The sequence below is a fragment of the Bombina bombina genome, chromosome 3, assembly GCF_027579735.1.
Source record: "Bombina bombina isolate aBomBom1 chromosome 3, aBomBom1.pri, whole genome shotgun sequence".
In the NCBI taxonomy this organism is placed as follows: Eukaryota; Metazoa; Chordata; class Amphibia; order Anura; family Bombinatoridae; genus Bombina; species Bombina bombina.
In genome coordinates, this window is record NC_069501.1 from 747103297 (window position 1) to 747121431 (window position 18135).

An 18135-nucleotide genomic window follows, 5' to 3' on the forward strand; every position below is an offset into this window, starting at 1 on the left:
AATGCAAAAAACATAATTTATGTAAGAACTTACCTGATAAATTCATTTCTTTCATATTGGCAAAAGTCCATGAGCTAGTGACATATGGGATATACAATCCTACCAGGAGGGGCAACGTTTTCCAAACCTCAAAATGCCTATAAATACACCCCTCACCACACCCACAATTCAGTTTAACGAATAGACAAGCAGTGGGGTGATAAAGAAAGGAGTAGAAAGCACCAACAAAGGAAATTTGGAAATAATTGTGCTTTATACAAAAAATCATAACCACCATAAAAAGGGTGGGCCTCATGGACTCTTGCCAATATGAAAGAAATGAATTTATCAGGTAAGTTCTTACATAAATTATGTTTTCTTTCATGTAATTGGCAAGAGTCCATGAGCTAGTGACATATGAGATATCAATACCCAAGATGTGGAGTCTTCCACTCAAGAGTCACTAGAGAGGGAGGGAATAAAAATAAAAACAGCCATATTTCGCTGAAAAAATTAATCCACAACCCAAAAAATAAGTTTATTTTCATTTTTGAAAGAAAAAAACTTAAATCAAAAAGCAGAAGAATCAAACTGAAACAGCTGCGTGAAGAACTTTTCTACCAAAAACTGCTTCCGAAGAAGGAAATACATCAAAATGGTAGAATTTAGTAAATATTTGCAAAGAGGACCAAGTTGCCGCTTTGCAAATCTGATCAACTGAAGCTTCATTCTTAAAAGCCCACGAAGTGGAGACTGATCTAGTAGAATAAGCTGTAATTCTCTGAGGCGGGGCCTGACCCGACTCCAAATAAGCTTGATGAATCAAAAGTTTCAACCAAGAAGCCAAGGAAATAGCAGAAGCCTTCTGACCTTTCCTAAGACCAGAAAATAAAACAAATAGACTGGAAGTCTTCCTGAAATCTTTAGTAGCTTCCACATAATATTTCAAAGCTCTTACCACATCCAAAGAATGTAAGGATCTCTCCAAAGAATTCTTAGGATTAGGACACAAGGAAGGGACAACAATTTCTCTACTAATGTTGTTAGAATTCACAACCTTAGGTAAAAATTGAAAAGAAGTCTGCAAAACTGCCTTATCCTGATGAAAAATCAGAAAAGGAGACTCACAAGAAAGAGCAGATAGCTCAGAAACTCTTCTAGCAGAAGAGATAGCCAAAAGGAACAACACTTTCCAGGAAAGTAGTTTAATGTCCAAAGAATGCATAGGCTCAAATGGAGGAACCTGTAAAGCCTTCAGAACCAAATTAAGACTCCAAGGAGGAGAAATTGATTTAATGACAGGCTTAATATGAACTAAAGCCTGTACAAAACAGTGAATAGCAGGAAATACAGGGAGTGCAGAATTATTAGGCAAATGAGTATTTTGACCACATCATCCTCTTTATGTATGTTGTCTTACTCCAAGCTGTATAGGCTCGAAAGCCTACTACCAATTAAAGGGACACTGTACCCAAAAATTTTCTTTCGTGATTCACATTGAGCATGAAATTTTAAGCAACTTTCTAATTTACTCCTATTATCAAATTTTCTTCATTCTCTTGGTATCTTTATTTGAAATGCAAGAATGTAAGTTTAGATGCCGGCCCATTTTTGGTGAACAACCTGAGTTGTCCTTGCTGATTGGTGGATAAATTCATCCACCAATAAAAATGTGCTGTCCAGAGTACTGAAACCAAAAAAAAGCTTAGATGCCTTCTTTTTCAAATAATGATAGAAAGAGAACAAAGAAAAATTGATAATAGGAGTAAATTAGAAAGTTGCTTAAAATTGCATGCTCTTTCTGAATTACAAAAGAAAAAAATTGGGTACAGTGTCCCTTTAAGCATATTAGGTGATGTGCATCTCTGTAATGAGAAGGGGTGTGGTCTAATGACATCAACACCCTATATCAGGTGTGCATAATTATTAGGCAACTTCCTTTCCTTTGGCAAAATGGGTCAAAAGAAGGACTTGACAGGCTCAGAAAAGTCAAAAATAGTGAGATATCTTGCAGAGGGATGCAGCACTCTTAAAATTGCAAAGCTTCTGAAGCGTGATCATCGAACAATCAAGCGTTTCATTCAAAATAGTCAACAGGGTCGCAAGAAGCGTGTGGAAAAACCAAGGTGCAAAATAACTGCCCATGAACTGAGAAAAGTCAAGCGTGCAGCTGCCAAGATGCCACTTGCCACCAGTTTGGCCATATTTCAGAGCTACAACATCACTGGAGTGCCCAAAAGCACAAGGTGTGCAATACTCAGAGACATGGCCAAGGTAAGAAAGGCTGAAAGACGACCACCACTGAACAAGACACACAAGCTGAAACGTCAAGACTGGGCCAAGAAATATCTCAAGAATGATTTTCCTATGGTTTTATGGACTGATGAAATGAGAGTGAGTCTTGATGGGCCAGATGGATGGGCCCGTGGCTGGATTGGTAAAGGGGAGAGAGCTCCAGTCCGACTCAGACGCCAGCAAGGTGGAGGTGGAGTACTGGTTTGGGCTGGTATCATCAAAGATGAGCTTGTGGGGCCTTTTCGGGTTGAGGATGGAGTCAAGCTCAACTCCCAGTCCTACTGCCAGTTTCTGGAAGACACCTTCTTCAAGCAGTGGTACAGGAAGAAGTCTGCATCCTTCAAGAAAAACATGATTTTCATGCAGGACAATGCTCCATCACACGCGTCCAAGTACTCCACAGCGTGGCTGGCAAGAAAGGGTATAAAAGAAGAAAATCTAATGACATGGCCTCCTTGTTCACCTGATCTGAACCCCATTGAGAACCTGTGGTCCATCATCAAATGTGAGATTTACAAGGAGGGAAAACAGTACACCTCTCTGAACAGTGTCTGGGAGGCTGTGGTTGCTGCTGCACGCAATGTTGATGGTGAACAGATCAAAACACTGACAGAATCCATGGATGGCAGGCTTTTGAGTGTCCTTGCAAAGAAAGGTGGCTATATTGGTCACTGATTTGTTTTTGTTTTGTTTTTGAATGTCAGAAATGTATATTTGTGAATGTTGAGATGTTATATTGGTTTCACTGGTAAAAATAAATAATTGAAATGGGTATATATTTGTTTTTTGTTAAGTTGCCTAATAATTATGCACAGTAATAGTCACCTGCACACTAATAATTCTGCACTCCCTATATAGCAATCTTTCTGTGAAATAAAACAGAAAGAGCGGAGATTTGTCCTTTCAAGGAACTTGCAGACAAACCCTTATCCAAACTATCCTGAAGGAACTGTAAAATTCTAGGAATTATAAAAGAATGCCAGGAGAATTTATGAGAAGAACACCATGAAATGTAAGTCTTCCAAACTCTATAATACATCTTTCTAGAGACAGATTTACGAACTTGTAACATAGTATTAATCACTGAGTCAGAGAAACCTCTATGACTTAGAACTAAGCGTTCAATTTCCATACCAAATTTAATGATTTGAGATCCTGATGGAAAAACGGACCTTGAGACAGTAGGTCCGGCCGTAACGGAAGTGGCCAAGGCGGGCAAATGGACATCCGAACCAGATCCGCATACCAAATCCTGTGTGGCCATGCTGGAGCCACCAGCAACACAAAAGACTGTTCCATGATGATTTTGGAGATCACTCTTGGAAGGAAAACTAGAGGCAGGAAGATGTAAGCAGGATGATAACACCAAGGAAGTGTCAGCGCATCCACTGCTTCCGCCTGAACATCCCTGGACCTGGACAGGTATCTGGGAAGTTACTTGTTTTAGATGAGAGGCCATGAGATCTATCTCTGGAAGCCCCCACATCTGAACAATCTGAGAAAACACATCTGGATGGAGAGACCACTTCCCTGGATGTAAAGTATGGCGGCTGAGATAATCCGCCTCCCAATTGTCTATGCCTGGGATATGCACCACAGAGATTAGACAGGAGCTGGATTCTGCCCAGGCAAGTATCCGAGATACTTCTTTCATAGCTTGGGGACTGTGAGTCCCACCCTGATGATTGACATAAGCCACAGTTGTGATATTGTCTGTCTGAAAACAAATGAACGGTTCTCTCTTTAGCAGAGGCCAGAACTGAAGAGCCCTGAGAATTGCACGGAGTTCTAAAATATTTATTGGTAATCTCGCATCTTGAGATTTCCAAACCCCTTGTGCTATCAGAGATCCCCAAACAGCTCCCCAACCTGAAAGACTCGCATCTGTTGTGATCACAGTCCAGGTTGGGCGAACAAAAGAAGCCCCTTGAACCAAACGATGGTGATCTATCCACCATGTCAGAGAGTGTCGTACATTGGGATTCAAGGATATTAATTGTGATATCTTTGTATAATCCCTGCACCATTGATTCAGCATACAAAGCTGTAGAGGTCTCATGTGAAAACGAGCAAAGGGGATCGCGTCCGATGCTGCAGTCATGAGACCTAAAACTTCCATACACATAGCCACTGAAGGGAATGACTGAGACTGAAGGAGCCGGCATGCTGCGACCAATTTTAAACGTCTCTTGTCTGTTAAAGACAGAGTCATGGACACTGAATCTATCTGGAAGCCTAAAAAGGTGACCCTTGTCTGAGGAATCTAGAAACTTTTTGGTAAATTGATCCTCCAACCATGTTTCCGAAGAAACAACACTAGTTGATTTGTGTGAGATTCTGCAGTATGTAAAGACTGAGCTAGTACCAAGATATTGTCCAAATAAGGAAACACCGCAATACCCTGTTCTCTGATTACAGAGAGTAGGGCACGTAGAACCTTTGAAAAGATTCTTGGAGCTGTTGCTAGGCCAAATGGAAGAGCAACAAATTGGTAATGCTTGTCTAGAAAAGAGAATCTCAGAAACTGGAAGTGTTCTGGATGAATCGGAATATGAAGGTATGCATCCTGCAAGTCTATTGTGGACTTATAATGTCCTCGCTGAACAAAAGGCAGAATAGTCCTTATAGTCACCATCTTGAAAGTTGGTACTCTTACATAACGATTCAAATTTTTTAGATCCAGAACTGGTCTGAATAAATTTTCTTTCTTCGGTACAATTAATAGGTTTGAATAAAACCCCAAACCTTGTTCCTGAGGAGGAACTGGCATGATTACCCCTGAAGATTCCAGATCTGAAACACACTTCAGAAAAGCCTGAGCTTTTACTGGATTTACAGGGATGCGTTAGAGAAAAAAATCCTCTCACAGGAGGTCTTACTTTGAATCCTATTCGATACCCTTGAGAGACAATGCTCTGAATCCAATGATTTTTGACAGATTTTATCCAAAAATCCTTGAAAAACCTTAATCTGCTCCCTACCAGCTGAGCTGGCATGAGGGCCACACCTTCATGCGGATTTAGGGGCTGACTTTGGTTTCCTAAATGGCTTGGATTTATTCCAATTTGAGGAAGGCTTCCAATTGGAAGCAGATTCCTTGGGGGAAGGATTGAGTTTTTGTTCTTTATTCTGATGAAAGGAACGAAAACGGTTAGAAGCCTTAGATTTACCCTTAGGTTTTTTATCCTGAGGCAAAAAAACTCCTTTTCCCCCAGTGATAGTTGAAATAATAGAATCCAACTGAGAACCAAATAAATTATTACCTTGGAAAGAAAGAGATAGTAATCTAGATTTAGTTGTCATATCAGCATTCCAAGATTTAAGCCACAAAGCTCTTCTAGCTAAAACAGCTAAAGACATGGATCTAACATCAATTTTGATAATATCAAAAATGGCATCATAAATAAAATGATTAGCATGTTGCAGTATGCGAACAACGCTAGATATGTCAGAATCCAATTCGTGTTGCGCTAAATTTTCCAACCAGAAAGTTGATGCAGCCGCAACATCAGCCAAAGAAATAGCAGGTCTGAGAAGATGACCTGAATATAAATAGGCCTTCCGTAGATAAGATTCAAGCTTCCTATCTAAAGGATCCTTAAAGGAAGTGCTATCTTCCATAGGAATAGTGGTACGTTTAGCAAGAGTAGAAATAGCCCCATCAACTTTGGGGATTTTTTCCCAAAACTCTATAGATTTTGCTGGTAAAGGATACAATTTTTTAAACCTTGAAGAAGGAATAAAAGAAGTACCTGGCTTATTCCATTCCCTAGAAATCATATCAGCCTCAGGAATGGGAAAAACCCCTGGGGAAACCACAGGAGGTTTAAAAACAGCATTTAAAAGTTTATTAGACTGAACGTCAATAGGTCTGGTTACCTCAATATCCAAAGTAATTAACACTTCTTTTAATAAAGAACGCATATACTCTATTTTAAATAAATAAGTAGATTTGTCAGTGTCAATGTCAGAGGAAGGATCTTCTGTTTCAGATAGATCCTCATCAGAATAGGATGAATTATTATGTTGTTGGTCATTTGAAATTTCATCAGCTAAATGAGAAGTTTTAAAAGACCTTTTACGTTTATTAGAAGGTGGAAATGCAGACAAAGCCTTCATAATAGAATCAGGAACAAATTCTTTAAAATTTACAGGTATATCATGCACATTAGAAGTTGAAGGAACTGTAACTGCCAATGTACTATTACTGATGGAAACACTATCTGCATGTAAAAGTTTATCATGACAACTATTACAAATGAAATTTGGTGGAATAATTTCTACAACTTTACAACAAATGCACTTAGCTTTGGTAGAACCGATGTCAGGCAGCAATGTTCCAGCAGAAACTTCTGAGGCAGGATCAGATTGGGACATCTTGCACAATGTAAGAGAAAAAACAACATATAAAGCAAAATTATCTATTTCCTTATATGACAGTTTCAGGAATGGGAAAAAATGCAATAGCATAGGCCTCTGAAAGCAAAAAGCAAGAGGCAAACAAACAAGGGGTATTGAAATAATAAAAAAAAATTGGTGCCAAGTATGATGCACAACGTAACGTAAAGTCTTTTTTGGCGCCAAAAATGACCGGAAATGACACACTTGCGTCACTAATGACACTGCCGTTTGAAAGGTCTCGGCGTCACGTATGACGCGGGAAATGATGAAGTTGCACCATAAACGTACTTTTTCACGCCAAAATTTTTTTTCGCACCAAGAATGACGCAATAAAGTTTAGCATTTGACGCACCCGCGGGCCTAATACCCGCAATTACAAGAAGTAGTCAATTGAAAAAAGACTAAACCCCAGGTAAGAAATACATTTCTTAAAAATGTTTACATTCCCAAATATGAAACTGACAGTCTGCAGAAGGAAATACATGAACCTGACTCATGGCAAATATAAGTACAATACATATATTTAGAACTTTATATAAATGCATAAAGTGCCAAACCATAGCTGAGAGTGTCTTAAGTAATGAAAACATACTTACCAAAAGACACCCATCCACATATAGCAGATAGCCAAACCAGTACTAGTAGATTATTAGTAGAGGTAATGGTAAATTGAGAGTATATCGTTGATCTGAAAAGGGAGGTAGGAGATGAATCTCTACGACCAATAACAGAGAACCTATGAAATAGACCCCCGTTAGGGAAATCATCGTATTCAAATAAGTGATACTCCCTTCATGTCCCTCTGACATTCGCTGTACTCTGAGAGGAATCGTGGCTTCAACAATGCTATGAGGCGCATATCAACGTAGAAATCTTAGCACAAACTTACTTCACCACCTCCATAGGAGGCAAAGTTTGTAAAACTGAATTGTGGATGTGGTGAGGGGTGTATTTATAGGCATTTTGAGGTTTGGGAAACTTTGCCCCTCCTGGTAGGATTGTATATCCCATATGTCACTAGCTCATGGACTCTTGCAAATTACATGAAAGAAAATTATATTAGCTGTTCTATAAAGCTTTAGATGTTTCCATGTTGAGACCTTTGTTTCCTTTAGCTAATCTATGCTGCTGAGGGCATTTAGGGATAGATAAAGGGCTCTATTTATCAAGCTCCGTATGGAGCTTGATGGCCCCTGTTTCTGACGTGTCTTCAGTTATGAAGCAGCGGTCACAACCAAGCAGCAGTGAAACCAATATAACATCTCAACATTCACAAATATACATTTCTGACATTCAAAAACAAAACAAAAACAAATCAGTGACCAATATAGCCACCTTTCTTTGCAAGGACACTCAAAAGCCTGCCATCCATGGATTCTGTCAGTGTTTTGATCTGTTCACCATCAACATTGCATGCAGCAGCAACCACAGCCTCCCAGACACTGTTCAGAGAGGTGTACTGTTTTCCCTCCTTGTAAATCTCACATTTGATGATGGACCACAGGTTCTCAATGGGGTTCAGATCAGGTGAACAAGGAGGCCATGTCATTAGATTTTCTTCTTTTATACCCTTTCTTGCCAGCCACGCTGTGGAGTACTTGGACGCGTGTGATGGAGCATTGTCCTGCATGAAAATCATGTTTTTCTTGAAGGATGCAGACTTCTTCCTGTACCACTGCTTGAAGAAGGTGTCTTCCAGAAACTGGCAGTAGGACTGGGAGTTGAGCTTGACTCCATCCTCAACCCGAAAAGGCCCCACAAGCTCATCTTTGATGATACCAGCCCAAACCAGTACTCCACCTCCACCTTGCTGGCGTCTGAGTCGGACTGGAGCTCTCTGCTCTTTACCAATCCAGCCACGGGCCCATCCATCTGGCCCATCAAGACTCACTCTCATTTCATCAGTCCATAAAACCTTAGAAAAATCAGTCTTGAGATATTTCTTGGCCCAGTCTTGATGTTTCAGCTTGTGTGTCTTGTTCAGTGGTGGTCGTCTTTCAGCCTTTCTTACCTTGGCCTTGTCTCTGAGTTTTGCACAGCTTGTGCTTTTGGGCACTCCAGTGATGTTGCAACTCTGAAATATGGCCAAACTGGTGGCAAGTGGCATCTTGGCAGCTGCACGCTTGACTTTTCTCAGTTCATGGGCAGTTATTTTGCGCCTTGGACTCTGTTGACTATTTTGAATGAAACGCTTGATTGTTCGATGATCACGCTTCAGAAGCTTTGCAATTTTAAAAGTGCTGCATCCCTCTGCAAGATATCTTACTATTTTTGACTTTTCTGAGCCTGTCAAGTCCTTCTTTTGACCCATTTTGCCAAAGGTAAGGAAGTTGCCTAATAATTATGCACACCTGATATTGGGTGTTGATGTCATTAGACCACACCCCTTCTCATTACAGAGATGCACATCACCTAATATGCTTAATTGGTAGTAGGCTTTCGAGCCTATACAGCTTGGAGTAAGACAACATGCATAAAGAGGATGATGTGGTCAAAATACTCATTTGCCTAATAATTCTGCACTCCCTGTATAATGCTTAGGATCAGAGTTCATTTTCTATCAAGAGCCAGTCTAATCTCTCAGTCAAGTTGAAAGAGCAAGGTCATTATTTTACCCAGCAATATTGATGTATATATATTTGTCTGATTTACTTCTGTTATTAAGTTTGCTCCATTCCCATGATGTTCTTTGTTAAAGAGATACCTAGGTAGGCATCTGGAGTACCACATGGCAGGAAATAGTGCTGCCATCTAGTGCTCTTTCAAATGGATAACATTCTTGCAAAACTGCTGCCATCTAGTGCTCTTTCAAATGGATAACATACTTGCAAAACTGCTGCCATCTAGTGCTCTTTTAAATGGATAACATACTTGCAAAACTGCTGCCATCTAGTGCTCCTTTAAATGGATAACATACTTGCAAAACTGCTGCCATCTAGTGCTCCTTTAAATGGATAACATACTTGCAAAACTGCTGCCATCTAGTGCTCTTTTAAATGGATAACATACTTGCAAAACTGCTGCCATCTAGTGCTCCTTTAAATGGATAACATACTTGCAAAACTGCTGCCATCTAGTGCTCCTTTAAATGGATAACATACTTGCAAAACTGCTGCCATCTAGTGCTCTTTTAAATGGATAACATACTTGCAAAACTGCTGCCTTATAGTGCCCTAGAAATAGGCTGGGTCCTAAGCATACATCTCTGCTTTTTAGAAAAAAGATAATAGATAATAGAAGAAAGAAGAAAATTGTTTAAAATCACATGCTCTATCTGAAGCATGAAATACATTTTGGCATTTATATCCCTTTAGGTCATCTGGAAATGACCAGATTTAAAAAGTAAGAAAATAAGAGATGCCCTAAATCTGAAAACATATCTTAAAATTAAATATTGTTGGTGTTTTTTTTCTGATAATAGTAAATATTGTTAAATATTTAAAAAAAATACATAAATGATCAAATCAATAATACAGTATTTAAGAATTTGCTTTATATATGATGAACAAAATAAAATATGCATTTTCTCTGTTAACTCAGGTGTTTGAATATTTTTCAAATTGTATGATGCACAAACATTTTTGCATATATTTTTAAAGGGTCATTAAAGCCATGTTTGTATGTACATAAAAAAGTAGCCACTGCTTTGCTAGCAAAGATTTTAAATGCTCCATTATTTTTGTATTATTTATATCAAAATGTGTTTTATTTTGCAGTCAAGGGACACATTATTACATACTGTATACTATAGATTTAATGAACAAACATTTTTTTTTATTTTGGATGAATCAGTTGTCCTAAAAAAAATGTAGTTCTGTCCAAAATTAGATCCTGTAGTCATTTGGTTTGGCTGAATTTTGACAACATTATTATGCCTAGATTTTGAGTTTTGTCGGTAAAGACCCGCGTAGCTAACTCTGCTTTTTTTCCCAGCGCACCCTTAAGACAACGCTGGTATTTAGAGTTGTCTGAGTGGCTGCGTTAGGCTCAGAAAAGGGAGTGTTGAGCATAATTTCCCTTCCCTTCAACTCTCAATACCAGCGTTGCCTACGGTAGCTGTAAACTGGAAAAACATGCTCGTGCACGATATCCCCATAGGATACAATGGGGCTGAGCTGGCTTGAAAAAACCTAACACCTGCAAAAAAGCAGCGTTCAGCTCCTAGCGCAGCCCCATTGTTTCCTATGGGAAACACTCTCTAAGTCTGCACCTAACACCCTAACATGAACCCCGAGTTTAAACACCCCTAACCTTACACTTATTAACCCCTAATCTGCCCCCCTGCTATCGCTGACACCTGCATTATATTATTAACCCCTAATCTGCCGCTCCGGACACCGCCGCAACCTACATTATCCCTATGAACCCCTAATCTGCTGCCCCTAACATTGCCAACACCTATATTATATTTATTACCCCCTAATCTGCCCCCCCCCCACATTACCGCTACCTTACCTACACTTATTAATGCCTAATCTGCCGACCGGACCTCGCCGCCACTATAATAAATGTATAACCCCTAAACCGCCGCACTCCCGCCTCACAAACACTAATAAATTTTATTAATCCCTAATCTGCCCTCCCTAACATCGCCGCCACCTACCTACAATTATTAACCCCTAATCTCACGCCCGCAACGTCGCTGCTACTATAATAAAGTTATTAACCCCTAAACCTAAGTCTAACCCTAACACCCCCCTAACTTAAATATAATTTAAATTAAACAAAATAATATTCCTATAATTAAATAAATTATTCCTATTTAAAACTAAATACTTACCTATAAAATAAACCCTAATATAGCTACAATATAACTAATAATTACATTGTAGCTATTTTAGGATTTATATTTATTTTACAGGCAACTTTGTATTTATTTTAACTAGGTACAATAGCTATTAAATAGTTAATAAATATTTAATAGTTACCTAGTTAAAATAAGTACAAAATTACCTGTAAATAAATCCTAACCTAAGTTACAAATACACCTAACACTACACTATCATTAAATTAATTAAATAAATTAACTACAATTAGCTAAACTAAAATACAATTAATAAAAAAAATAAAAATAAATGACAAGACGTTTAAACTAATTACACCTAATCTAAGCCCCCTAATAAAATAAAAAATCCCCCCAAAATAAAAAAATGCCCTACCCTCTTCTAAATTACAAAAGTAATCAGCTCTATTACCAGCCCTTAAAAGGGCTTTTTGCGGGGCATTGCCCCAAAGTAATCAGCTCTTTTACCTGTTAAAAAAAATACAACCCCCCCAACATTAAAACCCATCACCCACATACCCCTACTCTAACCCACCCAAACCCCCCTTAAAAAAACCTAACGCTAACCCCCTGAAGATCTCCCTACCTTGAGTCGTCTTCACCCAACCGGGCCGAAATCTTCATCCAAGGTGCGCAGAGAAGGTCCTTTATCCGGTAGAAGTCTTCATCCAGGCAGCGTCTTCAATCTTTATCCATCCGGAGCAGAGCCATCTTCAAAGGAGCCGACATGGAGCCATCCTCTTCAACCGACGACTGAACGACGAATGAAGGTTCCTTTAAGGGACGTCATCCAAGATGGCGTCCCTTCAATTCCGATTGGCTGATAGGAGTCTATCAGCCAATTGGAATTGAGGTAGGAAAAATCTGATTGGCTGATTCAATCATGATTAGAACAGCCAATAGAATGCAAGCTCAATATGATTGGACAAGTATTTTTTTTTTTTTATGAATGCAAAGAATACAGCAAAATAATAATAAAAAAAAAATATTCATCCGAATCTGAATGCACATCAGATTATTTTTTTTTTACCTTGCCTGTCCTGATGCATTCTTGATTATGGAGATGTATGGAAATGCTATACTGGTTTGTGTTTATTTTTAATTTTGTTTTTGTCTATATGATGCAGTGTTATTTTGGTTTGCTAATTTTCTAATAAATCAACACTATGGGGGATATTTATCAAAAGTCTGGCGGACCTGATCCGACAATAGAGGATCAGGTCCACCAGACCTCGCTGAATGCGGATAGCAATACACTCTCCGTATTTAGCATTGCACCAGCAGCTCTTGTGATCTGCTGGTGCAATGCCGCCCCCTGCAGATTCGTGGCCAATCGGCCGCCAGAAGGGGTGTCAATCAACCCGATCGTACTCGATCGGGTTGAATTGCAGCGATGTCTGTCCGCTTCCTCAGAGCAGGCGGACAGGTTATGGAGCAGCGGAAACAGGGGCCCTCAAACTCCATCCGGAGCTTGATAAATGGGCCCCTAACTCTAAAAATTTAAAACTAAAAAAAAAGTTTGCTGAACTATAAGTAGTGTACAATGCCTAACATGTTAAAATTAAATAAAGCAAAGCTAAAATTCGCTTTCATATAGTGGTAAGGCTTAGCTGTAAAATATTTTGTCTACTGCTCTAAGCAACTTTGCATAGTAAGTAGCTGATTAAGAGAGTTTGCAGCATTTAAAAAAAAAAAAAAAATCACATAATTTGCTTTTCTGCCTCTCTAGGAAATATGGGTCAAGCGCAATTTGTATACATAAGCTATATATTTTACAGGGAAAGCATAAAAAATATAAAATTAATATTAGACACATGAACAAAATTTCAGATTCAGCATTATTTTGCTAAACCAGACACTCGTCTCTTTTTGGAGCCTGATATTTCAGTGTGATAGAGCAACGTGCAAATCCAGATCTTGTGTTTTGCACTTTCACACTGATTTTTCTGCACTGAAAAGAGCCAAATGCCTCTGCCTGTTTCGTTTAGCAAACAATTGCGAATCTAAAATCATGCCTATGCCTAATGAATATATTGCATAGTGTTTTTTTTACAATGTATAATTAAACATTTCATATTACAAAGTCAAAGCGGTTCATGTCCCTTTAATGATCATTTTATTTTGCAGATGGACAGAAGAGAAAAAAGTCTCTGAGGAAGAAACTGGACTCATTAGGGAAGGAAAAAAACAAAGATAAAGGTAAACAGTAGAAATTGATATTTTTAAAGACTGACCCTAATCATTGGGTAGATAACATTAGATCATTTCTGTCTTTGGAAAGTACAACAGAGGCATAAATTGTCACAACTAATTGATAAAAGGGTTACTTACCTGGCTAGTGTCAAATCTGCAGTCAACAAATGTAAAATATAATTATAGAAATTACTAGAATTCTATTTTGTAATATTGAGACTGGTGGAAAGATGGACCTTTGTCTGCAAATCTTATTATAATATTATATTGGTTGTGCCATTTCTAATGTTTCGGTTTTTAATTGTTTTTGTTATCAAAGTTGAGTTCCATCAGATTTACTAAATACTTTTATTATCTTGTTCATTATACTTACCACTTTGGGTTTGATTTATCAAACCCTTCGCCTGGCTATGACTCAATATGTACGCCCCTGTCCGCCCCAGCTTGAAAAATCGAGCCCTTTGTGGAAAAAAAAAATCCAGTTAAAAATGCCTATTTGGGAATTTTATAAAAACATTTTCTGCACATTTTCCCTAGTTAAAAAGAGTCTACATTATATTTAGGATTTTCAAGACTTGGGATATTAGTTATAGGGACACTAAAGTCAAAATATATTTTATATGCAGACTTTCTGAGACCCTAGCTGCTACTGAGCATGTGCACAGTGTATACATATATGAGCCCACGATTCTCTGATGACTGTCACATGATACACGGGTTAGGGAAATGGAATTAGATTTTTACATCTGTTAAATTTAAAAAAAAAAATTCTATTGATCATTTGAAATTCAGAAAGTGCTAATGCTTTGTCTTTTTCATATGTATTTGTTGATTATGCAATTCAACTAAATTTAATGATCCTTAAAGATAACAGTAAACCTATTTCTTATTACATTATATTTTTATTTATATTCATCTTTAAGCAAATAAATAAATAAATAAATAAATAACCCGCTTCAGTTGTCCCTCTATTCAAAAACCTAAACCTATGTTTAATCATTTTTCTTGAACAATCATGTTATAGATATATATATATATGGAACATGACAACTCACAACTTGAAATTTACATGCTTCCTAATGGGTTCATGGCTCAAACCTTTACTAGTTGTAGTATTTGTTTGCATACAATGGAAGTTATGTTTACAAATATTTCCACCTATACTAGTAGCTAATAATGGGCTAGATTATGAGTGGAGCATGATATTTGTGCTCAAATCATAATAACAGCTCACACAAATGTGCTCTGGTATTTGAAGTCCTGTACAATGCGAACGTGAGCTTGCGTTCGCATTGCATGGAAGCTAGAGCGCGCTTCCATGGATCCAATGGGAGCCTTGTTTTCCATACTGTGGGTCATGGCATGAGAACCTAGCGCAGTTAGGGGGTAAGTCGCAAAGCGGTAGGCAACAAATTGAAATATATATGTATATGAATATATACATATATATGTGTTTATATGTGTATATACACATATTAACATACACATATTAACACATAAATATATATGTATATAAGCATTTATAGGAATACCACGGCCCTCATACACCGCAATGTAAAGGCACTTTTCAGTGCTGTTTTTTTCTAACACCCCACACCGCTCACTTTAACCCCTAAAAACTGCTTCATTCAGTTTTAAAAATAAAAAATAAAGATGCTACAATTTTTTTTATTTTATTTTAGAAAATTAACCTCACATTTTATTTTAGGGGCAATTGGGACACATTTAGAAAATGAACCAGAGACCTCATCTCTGGTTAATTTTTAGGGAGCACCAATTGCTACTGTGAACTTGCAGTAGCATTAACCAGCCACTTGCAATGGCTGGTTATTAATCTTGCGCCCGTAAACAGGCGAATTTGCCTGTTTACGGGTGCGTGATTAAATAGCGCTCCACTTGTAATTTAGCCCTATATCTTAGTTGTGTGATAAGAACATTGTACTATGTCTTAAATAACTTAGAATCCTAAATGATGGTACTCTGAAAAAGTGATTCAATACTTAGAATGGAACCATAAAGTGTTTACCACATTTATTAAATAATGATATGCCATTAAGGATAGGACAAACTAGTTAATATTCATAAATGAAGACAAAGACGGTTATTGTTGCAAAGCAATACATTACTAAAACTATCAGTATTAGGTTTTAAAGCAGTGTATATATATATATATATATATATATACACACAGTATATATATATATATATATATATATTTTTTTTTATAATATATTATAATTCGTGGAAATGATGCAGAGCACATTTTACTGTGAATATCCTTTATTTTTTTCCTCACTCTTCTGTTTTAGAATTTTTACCCCAGGCATTTGGAATGCCATTGTCACAAGTAATTGCTAATGACAGAGCGCACAAGTTAAAGCAAGACTCTCAAAAGGAAGAGCAGAAAGAAATAACAGACTTTGTAGCCTCTATTCTGCCATTTGGATTAAAGAGACAGAATAAAGAACTCTCAAGTAGTAATTCATCTCTAAGCTCAACTTCAGAAACACCAAATGAATCCACATCACCCAATACACCCGAAGCAGCACCTCGAGCTCGCAGGAGGGTGAGTTTATAATGTATCTTCTTTTTCAAGCTTCAACTGGAGCAATTCACACTACCAGTTCTGCAAGAGCATTTCTTATACTTTGTTTAAAGTTTGAAAAATTAATTTATATGATAATGCATTTCTTCTTCTGTGTATTACTTTTTCATGTGTTCCTGCACTGGAATTGTTTTGAATGTGGTATACAGACAGTCAGTGGCGTATTTAGGTTTTGTGTTGCCCTAGGCACTTAAAATTCTGCTTGTACGTATGTGCGTGACTCCGGGCTCAAGCCATGATGTGAGGCAGATAGTGGAAGCAGGCTGGTTGACCTTGGCGAAAAGCAGGTCAAGTGAACGCCCGCTCAAAGTTATTTTTTTTTCCAAAGCAGTTAGCAGCTTTATCAAGTGCAGAGTTGTGTGGACATTAAGTGCCGCCCCCAAAATCTGCTGACCTAGGCACCGGCCTTGTTGGCCTATCCGTTAATACGCCCCTGCAGACAGTACTACTAATCTACTGCAATTACTATACGAGTTGTTGACACATTGTATAGTCACAGGATAAAGATTGTCATCCACTGCTAATGTTTATATTCCGTTTGGTTGGTTGTTGACTTCCTTGTGTATAGCATTACAGTCCATTAATTGGGTGCCCAAGGAAAGGAAGATAATTGTAGCTCTGAATGGCGCATGCTACAGAGTAATGTTTTGGGGGTTTACTTGAGTTCATGAAAGCAGAAAAGAAATGAAATTTTTTTCTTTCCAACAGACCTTATTTCAGAGAGAGAATCTATATATGGAAAATCACTCTGTTCATCCTACACATACAACTGCTTTTTTGAAGAGATATCTGCTTTTCACAGGAAGTCTTGCTCTCACAAATAGCCATGATAAAAACTCACTTACTTGCTCCATTTATACAGTGTTAAGAATACATTGTTACTCAATCATACATGATGAAAAGACAAACTCATAGTACATTAAGCTTTTTGGGTACAAACTACATCTTAGCAATATATTAATAGAACTCCTGTTAAAGGGACAGTAAGCACCTTGGGATTTTTTTTATATAAAATGTTTAGTTATGTGTAGTGAAATAACCTTGCACTATATTTTAATTATTTATTTTTCCTTTTTTTGTGTGTAATGTAGCTCTCAAAAGTGAGCACTTTTTAATTATCAGGCCTTGAACTCTACCCTGCTGGCTTCTTAAGTCTAACTCTGCAACATGTCTGTCCCTAATTGGCTTTATCAGAAAACAACTGCAAAACAATTCACTTTACACTAACATTATGACCATAGCTATCCTTGTCTGCAGACTAAAGCCCAGATTGGCTCTTCTAAATAACACACATGGTGGGTGGAGTTTAGCTCTTGAAAAATAATTGCAGTAAATAGGATGTTAATTTGTTTTAAAAATGTTAAGACTTGGCTGATATGTTATTCTTTAGCAACACCACAGAAATGTAATTTGATTACAAGGTGTTTACTGTCCCTTTAAAGCACTGAATATGTCACTCATTTGAAGGGGCCTATTTATTAATGTGCGAACGGACATGATCCGATATGCTGTCGGCATTTATCATTGCACCAGCAGTTCTTGTGAACTGCTGGTGCAACGCCGCCCCCTGCAGATTCGCTGTTAATTGGCTGCCAGCAGGGGGTGTCAATCAACCCGATTGTATTGGATCAGGTTGATTTCCAGCGATGTCTGTCCGCTGCCTCAGAGCAGGCGGACAAGTTATGGAGCAGCGGTCTTTAGACCACTGCTTCATAACTTATGTTTCTGGCGAGGCTAAAGGTTCGCCAGAAACACGGGGCATCAATTTCCATACGGAGCTTGATAAATATGCCCCGAAGAGTATAAGTGACCCCTCCACTTGAATTGTAAAAAGTTGTGAAATACAGTGTGTTATCTTTTTTAATGCATCTCACATGAT

The 18135-nt window shown here is 38.0% G+C and overlaps 1 protein-coding gene across 1 annotated transcript in view; it reads left to right on the forward strand.

The window, feature by feature from the left end:
* ARHGAP6 (Rho GTPase activating protein 6) overlaps positions 1-18135 on the forward strand; it is a 454435-nt gene that overhangs the window by 314441 nt on the left and 121859 nt on the right. The window contains 2 exon segments of the mRNA XM_053707592.1: positions 13586-13657; positions 15961-16217. Of these exon segments, the coding sequence (XP_053563567.1) occupies positions 13586-13657; positions 15961-16217 (329 nt within the window).